Below are 10,408 nucleotides of genomic sequence, written 5' to 3' on the forward strand. Positions count from 1 at the left end.
CAAAACACATACCTCCAGCTCTGTCATTTGCTTGCTCCTCACCTAATGAAGAAAGACACTCATCTAAGAAAGGCTGTCAGTGTCCAGAAGAGAGTGGCTGTTGCGTTGTGGCGGTTAGGTACACAGGTAGAATACCGAACCATAGCTCATCTTTTTGGTTTAGGAAGATCAACGGTGCATGCAATCACACGGGAGTTCTGCAAAGCTGTCTGCCAACATTTACAACCCATTTTTGTGTCCTTCCCAAATGCCAATGAGTCCGAGCAAATAATAGATTATTTTCTCCATCAGTGGGGATTTCCACAAGTAGTTGGCTGTCTGGATGGTACCCACATACAAATAGATCGCCCTGATGGCCCCAATGCAACGGCCTACTATAACCGAAAAGGGTTTTACTCCATCGTCATGCAGGCAGTAGTTGACCACAAAGGAATATTCAGGGACGTGTGCATAGGCTGGCCAGGTAGTGTGCATGATGCCCGAGTGTTTGTAAACTCCGGATTGTACAGAAAGGCACAGAGGGGCACTCTGTTTCCACCCATCCCTTCAAAACGCATTGAAGGCGTCGACATCCCGTTATTAATATTAGCTGATCCAGCATATCCCCTACTCAGTTGGATACAGAAGCCATATTCAGACAATGGTCACTTAACAGATGCTCAGAGGCACTTTAATTTTAAATTAAGCCAAAGCAGGATGGCAGTAGAGATGGCTTTTGGAAGACTTAAAAGAAGGTGGAGAAGCCTTGCACACAGATGCGAGCACACCATCAAGGCAATCTGTCGCGTGGTGTTAACTTGTGCTGTTTTGCACAATTTCTGTGAACGAGCGGGCGAAACCATACCTTTGGAAGACAACATCACAGAAACGCATCAACAGGACGTCGACGAAGTTGACCCAGAGGCTAGAGAGGAAGCACAGGCTATCCGACTTGCACTGACACAACATCTCGCGGTAAAATTAACAAACTATCCCGATCAGAATTTGTTTCCAGACCCTCATATGTCCCGCCCACTTTTTCAATTGGTTGAGTCTAAAGTTAAAACATGGTGACCAATAATATGTATTACGTTTTTAAAGTGCATTAACCCTAGAATTATTTTAAACTTAAATGCATAATAATAGCCAAATAACCATGCTACTTTGTAACTGTGCCAATACAACCCTGTTATATTTCAGCTGCAATAAGCAAAAAAATTCAACACTGCTTCATAACATGTTTATTTGATTTCCATGTGATGACAATATTAATGTTTAGGCATTAGGCACTTACAGTACATTTTATATTATGTTTATGTATTGACTTAACATAACAATTCAATATAAACAATTATTCATAAATAATCCAGAAGAAAAATAGAACAAGAAATAAATTATCCAGAAGAAAAATAGAAAAAGAAATAAATTACCCAGAAGAGAAATAGAAAGCCATTTTCCTAGAGTAATTTCCTGAACAGGTTAGAGATCTACAACTATAAAAGTTTTTACTCTTCTTCTAACTGGCAATAAAATGAGTCTGGTGTGTTGATATGTGGAGCTGAAGTAGTGGCTTCATAACTAGAGTAAGCTGGTTGATGTTGGTTGGTTGGCATATATTGAAGGCGTGATGTGTGTGAGTGGATGTGCGGTGGTTGTGCATTCAAATACATGTTTTGTGATGTGTGATGGTAGCTATGTTGTGTTTGTGCCTGCAGGGAGTTCGTTAGGGCCCTCATAAGAGACATCCTGCACTCCCTTTCCTGCCGTTCCTCTTCATCTCTAAGTTGTTCCCTCCTCATCAATTCTTCAAACTCTTTTGAGGAAGCACTCATGAACCTTTGGCCCCATTCATCCATCAAGGACCGCATTTGGTCCAATTTTCTTTTCTTTGTTCGACCTAAGCAAATCACAATCATATTTAGAGATTTACTTTAACTTATATTTGTTTAACTGTTTTAAGTTTAAATGTGTAAAGATGATACACTGTGATTTGACAAATTTCAATGGAAACCTGTTACAAATACCTGTTAATTAAATTTTTAAGTGTTTTAAATTTAAAGAGCAAAGCCAGAGAGCTGTTATATAACATATCAATTGTTTATGTGAATATTTAAAGACTATGTAAAAACAAAAATGGATTTACCAGCATGTCTAGCAGTTGGGTTACGGCTTCCTTGATCCACAGTCTCTCCTACAATGTAAAATAAAATGTAAATTAAAGAAATACATTTGACCAGTTACTACCTCATAGAGCAGTGGTTCTCAACTCCAGTCCTCGGGACCCACTGCTCTGCATATTGTGCATGTCTCCCTTATTTAACAAACCTGATTCAGATAATCAGCTCGTTAGGATAGATTCCATGAACTGAACTGAGTGTGTCAGATATGAGAGACATCCAAAATGTGCAGAGCAGTGGGTCCCGAGGACTGGAGTTGAGAACCACTGTCATAGAGCAGTGTTCTTTACATGCAACCCTGGAGAGCTGGTGCCCTGCAGAGTTTAGCTCCAACCTTAATCAAACACACCTGAGCAAGCTAATCAATCCGTGTGTCTCAATCAGCTCCCTTGTTCAGTAGTCAGGGCACTGATCAGGGAGTCGGCCATTTTAAGGGCTGTCTCAATCGCAAATTCCGTATATTAAATATAAACACAAATCGCTACACAGTAAGGGACCACAATCTACTCAATATTTAAAATAATAATATTTATTTTAAATTGTAAAATAAATGTATACATCTAAAATTATAATTATTTTCCTCCAATTTCATGCACGGATGTGTAAGAGAATAATGACAGCGTTTTTTACAATGTACTGTTTAAAATTAAGTCGGAGATATGTTGATTTTGCTGGATGTTGATGAGAAACAGCTGTGAGTTATCACAACGTGTTTAAGCAGCCACGTGACAAAAAAAAAGGGAACAGTGTCCCAATGTCAAGTGAGCTAGGGTCCTTACCAGTGCCCGAACCTGTGTACACGATATACTGATTCACGACCTTGGGAGCTAGGGAACGAATTGAGACACAGGGAATGTCTTCATGATCACTAGAAAATCACAGGTAGGTGTGTTTGATTAAGGTTGGAGCTAAACTCTGCAGGGCACCGGCTCTCCAGGGTTGGATGTGAAGAACACGGTCATAGAGGAACATCCATCTAAGACACTTATTCTGAAACAAAAGTTACTAGTCACATACATACACAAATGACACACTAACTAGACTAAATATGATCTCACTTCTTGCAAGTTTAAAATGTGTTGCATTTGGCAGAGACTATTATTCAAACCGACTTATAATGCATTCAAGTTTCTTTCTATCATTTTCCTCAAAACCGTTTGAGCACTATTAAGCATCTGCCATTGTTAAAGTGACCGAAGCATTGCTTGACATTGTGATGAGCACCTTGTTTACATTTTTATATTTTTTGGGTCGACAGCTTATAAAAACCTATTTCTGTTTTTTTTTTTTTGGCTTGTTAGCTGTACACCCTGTCACACAGCAGTTTTTAGGCATTATTCTGTTTTTGTTATAAGCCAGAAATGACAAGGAGGCGGCCTCTCGCAATACAAATTCAATGGAGACGGACAGATTGTTTCCCCCTTGGTGGGTGTGGTTTTCAAATTAGAGTGAATATGCAAAACTAAGGGGTAAGGGGAAGGGGTAAGACAGAGAAATGGGATTGGGCCTAAATGCGCTCTATTGCGATTTACTACTAATCTAGGAGCCAGCTGTACTGACGAGATGCGCACCACAAACGCATGCGATTTATTATGCAGCCCTAATTATTAACACCGAAGGCCCATCGTAAGGTTAAGTTTGTGGCTTTTATTTTGAGCAATTTCGGACGCAATGACACACAGCCTTCTCACCCTGTCACCATCATATTGCTTAGTCAAATCATCGCTTATGCCACTCAGACGTTCACCTTACCATTATGGTGGATCAGAAGGTTTTTACAAAAGTAGATAAAGTGTTAGTAACACATCGACATTTTTGGGATTTTAGCTTATTCACCGTTAGATAAGTCCATAGATACTTTTATCTTCTCTGTGCGTGCAGTAACTCTGCCTGATGCACCCACTGCTAGCCTAGCTTAGAACAAAGTCTGGAAGTGAATGGCTCCAGCTAGCATACTGCTCCCAATAAGTGACCAAATAACATGAACATTTTCCTATTTATGTGTTGTGATTTGTATAGTCACACCGTGTACAAATAACAAAGTCCTATGAGACACAGCCATCTTTTACCAGTATATATATACGGGAAACTATTTTCTCAGAAGGCGAAGCACTGCTACTTGCAACTGTGACCGAACTCTCTGCTCCTCACCAGGGGCTTCTCGGGTGCTGCGAGCAAATAACTCCGCCAAAGTAGCAGTGCTTCGCCTTCTGAGAATATAGTTCCCAGTATGTATACTGTTAAAAGATGGCTATGTCTCATAGGACTTTGTTATTTGTACACAGTGTGACTATACAAATTACAACACATAAATAGAAAAATGTTTGCGTTATGTTGTCACTTATTGGGAGCAGTATGCTAGCTGGAGCCATTCACTTCCAGTCTTTGTGCTAAGCTTATCTAGCTGTGTGTGTGTCAGACAGAGTTACGGCACACACAGAGATGATAAAGGTATGTATGAACTTATCTTACTCTGGGGGATACAGTGAATACGCTAAAATCCCAAAATGTCTGTGTGTTCCTTTAAATAACTGTTGCGCAAATGGCATCTTGCCTTTTGAACTGTGCAATTTGCGCTAACACTTTGCGTTCCGCATCCGAGCCCACCTCTCCAACTGGGCTAGGCGAGATTAACCAAATAATGCCCAGGTACAGACGGAGCGATCACACCTGTCAAACAAACCAGGCTTTGAGGATCACACACGCTCGGGCACGGTTTGGGAAGTGTGAGTGCACAAGTCATTCAACTTCATCTGCCTCTGTAAAAACCTTCTGATGCACACAGCACGATTATGTGAACGTCTGAGCAATAGACAATTTAAGCAATATTATAGACATGGCGAAAGAGCTGTGTTTCATCCTGTCTCAAACGACTCAAAATAGAAGCCCCAAACTTAACATGATGGGCTCCAGTGTTGGGAGAGTGCTTTACATAGTGTTTTCTTCAAAACAGTTGAGTCCTAATGATAAAAGCGTGCTCGGGCATGAATCAATAAAAGTACAGTATGAGTGCAAGTGGGGCAGTAAACTGTGTGTGCCCAAAAAATTAACTTATATTATACTTAACCCAAGTACGCTTATGTCATTAAAAGATGCTATTGTTTTGAAGGAAACTGGAGGATATGTATGAATAGACAATTAAGGTTACCTGTTTGTAATGCACCTGAATTACTGGCGCTGCAGCTACTCTCTTCTCCTCCTAGTGAACACACACACACACACACACACACACACACACACACACACACACACACACACACTAGTAAAAGGATACACTATATCGTACAGTTGAAGCATAAATACCGATTTAAAAAGACTGCATCTTACCTGAGGTCGCTGCAGAGACTGAACATCCGGGCGAGCACACTTCCACAGTCGACTCTTCTACACCAAAGTAGTGAGAGTGACGTTACTAATGATAAAGTTACCGATTTTGTTATTAGCAAACCAATTAACGGGAACTTACCGTTAGGATTTTCCATATCGCTCTCGGGCGACGAAACGTCTTCGCCGGTAACGTCAATCTCTGATGATGAATCGAAAACAAATGCTGGGTGGCAGCTAGGGTTATCCCGCAAAACCCGATCCATCTCTTCAAAAAACTTGAACGTTCTCCTCTCCCGCCCAGAACGATTATTGTGGTCTATAATTTTTTTATAATCAGTCTTCAACGCCTTCAGTTTTATTCTACACTGTTTTGCAGTTCTTGAAACACCATTTTCTGACATTTTTTTTGCTATTTCTTCAAAAACCATTTTATTTCGTTTGGTACTGTCCATTTTTCTTTGAATATTTTTGTCTGCCCATATTGCAATTAACAATTTTGTTTCTTGGTCGCTCCACAACAAACCTCTCTCCGCCATCCTGCAATCTGTCTGAGGTAAAATCTAGCAGGCGCCCTACACGGCTATTGGCGGAAGTCCCGTGACGTCATCGTCAACAACTAGTAGTTGAGTTCGGTTGTGTACACACAGCGTGGAATATCTGTAAATGCGGTAGTCACTACCTGCATTTTGCGGGAGTTAATTCGGTTGTAGAATGCGGTTGTGAGTCCCGTAAATTACTGAACTGTGTGTGTACAGAACAGGATTAAGCATTAAAAGGTGAAGTGACAACCGAATTAATATGCAGTGTGTACGGGACCAAGATGAGGGACGAGAATAAGTTGTCATATGCAGAAGCGTTAAAAAGAATTGAGAGAACAAGTGCTGGTCATGAAGTAGGCCCGGTAAAACAACAACAGATGTGGGAGAAAACGCCCGATGATGACATCATTATCAGAAAGACAGAATTTTTAGCTTTTTTTTCAGAAGCTGTGTGGAGGATTATAGAGAGAGCTAAGAATAAATCAGATGTTGCAAGGGAAGTAGTTGCGGTGGCGGATAGATTTTTAGGGATCAAAGATATACATCCAGAAACGCTGTATAAGTATATGCATGGAGGATTAACAGGAAGCCAGCAAGCTCCTTTCATTCGAGAGAAAGGTAAATCTGGGGAAAGACGTGAGTCATCAGAGGACGAAATGGGTTAAGTATTAAATATGTTTTATATATTGCAATGGAATGCTAGGAGTTTAGTAGCCAATGGGCAGGAATTTAAGAGATTTGTTGATGCTTTTGTAGAGCGACCAGATGTGATATGTGTACAGGAGACATGGCTTAGACCAAACCTGGATTTTGTTATTCCAGGTTATGAAATTTTAAGAGCTGACAGAGGTAATCGAGCAGGAGGTGGGTGTGCTACTTTTATAAAATTAGATTTACAACATAGAAGAATTGAGATAAATTCTGAACTTGAATGTGTAGTGGGTGTAATTTGGTCAGATCGGGGGAAAATCACTGTAATTAATTATTACAATCCAGGCTTAATGTTAGAGGAGGAAAAATTAAAAGGAATAATGGATAAGGTTGAGCTACCAGTAATATGGGTGGGAGATTTTAACGCGCACAGTGATTTATGGGGCAGTAGATTTCGGGATAGAAATGGGGTAATTTTAGAAGAATTTTTGGATAAACATGGGTTGGTGGTGTTAAATGATGGTAGACCTACTAGATTTCAGGTTAATCAAGGGGGTAGTTCCTGTTTAGATTTAACGTTTGCTTCTCCAGAGTTAGCCATGAGAGCAGAGTGGGATATAATGGACCGATATACGATTGGGAGTGATCATGTCCCAGTTTTAAGTAGATTTGGGAGGAAATTGGTAAAAGAGCAGGAATACAGGTCAGAAAAATATAATTATTCTAAGGCTAGATGGGAAGAATTTAATATAAGAGCTCAGGAAGAGATTAATAATGTGGTTAAAGATGATATAGACAAGTGGAATGATTCTTTGTGCTGTATGTTGATTCAGGTAGCAGAAGAGTTTATTCCAAAGTATGATTGTCCAAAAGAACGGCAAATTGTGCCTTGGTGGAATGAGAAATGTACTCAAGCAGTGTTAGCTCGAAATAAGGCATATCGAAAGGTAAGGAAGTGTCCAATGGAAGAATACGCAATAGATTATAAGAGATTAAGGGCTAAGACTAGAAGAGTTATAAAAGAGGCAAAGAGGGAAAGCTGGTGTAAGTTTTGTGGTACTTTAGGACCTGAAACAAATAGTAGGAGGTTATGGGCACTGGTGCATAGGATGACAGGAGAGTATCGAACTAATAAAATGCCGGTGTTAAAATTTGAGGGACAGGAAGCAGTTAAAAATAAGGAGAAAGCTGATTTGTTAGTTAAGTCTTTTAAGGAGGTGCATAGTTCAGAAAGCATTACCCCAATTAGTAAAAAGGAAAGAGAAAAGAAATTAAAAAATGAGAAGTATAAACTTGAATATAATAAAGATAACATGCGGGTGGTGAATGCATATTTTTCATTGGAAGAATTAAAACAAGCAATCGCTAGGGGGAAAAAAACAACGCCTGGTAGAGATAGAATAGGATATCAAATATTTCTTCATTTGGATGATGTCGTGTTAGAGGAAGTGTTGGAATTAGTTAATGTAGTATGGGAATGTAGTATTTTGCCGAGGGAATGGAAACATGCAACGATTGTTCCAATATTAAAACCGGGGAAAAAGGCTGATGATCCTAAATCATATCGCCCAATTGCTCTTACAGCTGTTTTATGCAAGATTATGGAACGTATGGTTACAGATCGGTTAGTATATATGCTTGAGAAACAGGAATTCTTTGTTCCGTACCAAAGTGGTTTTAGAGCGGGAAGGTCTACTATGGACTCTGTATTAGTGTTTGACTTAGATATTAGAAGAGCTATGGCGAATAAGGAAGTTGTCATGAGTGTGTTTTTAGACATTGAAAAAGCCTATGATACAGTATGGAAAGAGGGCTTAATGATAAAGTTATATGATGCTGGGGTAAGAGGTAGGATGTTAAATTGGATTAAAGATTTTCTGAAGGAGCGTACCATTCAGGTGAAAGTAGACGGGTCTATGTCCAGAAAGGAAAGTGTGGAAAATGGAACCCCTCAGGGAAGTGTTATTAGCCCAGTGTTATTTAATGTAATGATTAACAATATTTTTAGTAAGTTAAATAGAGGTTTTGGAATGGCATTATTTGCTGACGATGCAGCTGTTTGGAAAAGAGGGAGGAATTTGAATTATATTTATAAACAAATGCAGCAAGCAATTAATAAAGTAGAGGCATGGGCAGATGAATGGGGTTTTAGAATTTCAGTATCAAAATCAAAATATGTTGTGTTTGGTCTAAAGAGGAAAATTTTAGATAAGATTTTAAGTATTTATAATAGTCCAATAGAAAAAGTTAAATCATTTAAGTTCTTAGGTGTTTGGTTTGAGGAAAGAATGACTTGGAAAGAGCACATAAATAATACAGTGAAAAAGTGTGAGAGGGTTATTAATACCTTAAGATGTTTAGTGGGAATGGACTGGGGTGCAAGTAGAGAGTGTTTAATGATGATTTTTAGGGGAATAATTAGAGCTAATATTGATTATGGGTGTATGGTATATAGATCAGCATCAGAATCTGTTTTAAAGAAATTGGATGTAGTACAAGCAAAAGCACTGAGAATTTGCGGAGGAGCAATGAGATCTACGCCACTTAATGCTTTGTTAATTGAAATGGGGGAGACTACACTAGAGCTCCGACGGAATAAATTATTCCTGTTTTATTGGACAAAGTTAAGAAGTTATAATTGTGTTAACCCAGCTAGGATTTTATTAGAGGAGCACTGGGAACTTCAGGAAAGGGATGGAAATAAAAAAGAGAGTAGGAAGACGTCAATAGGTAAGGAAGCTCAGAATACAGGAGTGAACGATATCATGATCGCACCAGTAAGTATTTGGCCTCCAGTACCTCCATGGTTACTGCCAGTTCCTAAAGTGGACCTAAGTATTTTAGAGCAAATAAAGGAATATGAAGGTAACCCTGTGGATATGGTGTTTAAGCATTTAAAGGAGAGCTGGCCCGAGTATGTGCAGATATTTACGGATGGTTCAATGAATTTAAGAAGTAAGAGAACAGCAATAGGAATAAGTATCCCTCAGCTGAAAGTAATGAATGGAAAGAGGCTAACAGATAATATGTCAGCCGTTACTGCAGAGTTGGTGGCTATTTTATTGGCCTTGGAGTGGGTGGAGGAAAATGGATCGGGGAAAAGTATAATTTGTTCAGACTCAAGTGCTGCTTTAATGGCATTAAAGGGAAGAAAAAGTGAAGTCAGGGCAGATCTAGTTGTAGAAATCTTAGTAACACTTAATAGAGTTAATAAAATGGGGAGTATAGTGGGATTTATTTGGGTACCTGCTCACATTGGGGTTAAGGGAAATGAAGAGGCAGATGAAATGGCAAGAGGTGCAGTAAATAGAAGTGAAGTGGAGTTGGAGGTTATGTTCGGTAGGGTAGAATGTAAAAGTATTATCCAAGAAAGAACAATAAAATTATGGCAAAAAGAATGGAATGAGGGATATAAAGGCAGACATTATTATTCTGTTCAGCCAGGATGTAATGTAAGTAGAACATTAGAAAGGAAAGATAGTGTCATTTTGACTAGATTAAGGTTGGGCCATTGTACATTAAACTTTGGGTTAGCAAGAGTTGGGAAACATCCAGATGGCAGATGTAGATGTGGACAAGAAGAAACTGTAAATCATGTAATAATGGAGTGTTCCATCCATTATACAGCAAGACGTCACATGATTTCAGAGTTATTGGAGTGTGGAATCTCTAATATATCTGTACAGACTATTCTTAACCCAAAGGATTATGAGTCCATAAAGATTTTTATAAAGT

At 39.2% G+C, this 10,408-nt stretch overlaps 1 protein-coding gene across 2 annotated transcripts; it reads right to left on the reverse strand.

Annotated features, from left to right (window-relative positions):
- Positions 1–1,349: 1,349 nt before the first annotated feature.
- Positions 1,350–6,306, reverse strand: LOC129446193 (uncharacterized). 2 transcript variants are annotated; one of them, XM_055207164.2, is made up of 5 exons: positions 5,623–6,306; positions 5,484–5,540; positions 5,305–5,355; positions 2,123–2,170; positions 1,350–1,876 (listed from the first exon to the last, which is right to left on the reverse strand). In XM_055207164.2, the coding sequence occupies exons 1-5, from the start codon at positions 6,017–6,019 to the stop codon at positions 1,485–1,487; spliced, it is 945 nt and encodes a 314-aa protein (XP_055063139.2). In that variant the 5' UTR covers positions 6,020–6,306; the 3' UTR covers positions 1,350–1,484. The 2 variants fall into 2 exon arrangements, with proteins under 2 accessions (XP_055063139.2, XP_055063140.2); XM_055207165.2 differs by lacking the exon at positions 5,305–5,355.
- Between the last annotated feature and the right edge of the window lie 4,102 nt (positions 6,307–10,408).

This window comes from Misgurnus anguillicaudatus, chromosome 21 (genome assembly GCF_027580225.2).
Source record: "Misgurnus anguillicaudatus chromosome 21, ASM2758022v2, whole genome shotgun sequence".
Lineage (NCBI taxonomy): Eukaryota > Metazoa > Chordata > Actinopteri > Cypriniformes > Cobitidae > Misgurnus > Misgurnus anguillicaudatus.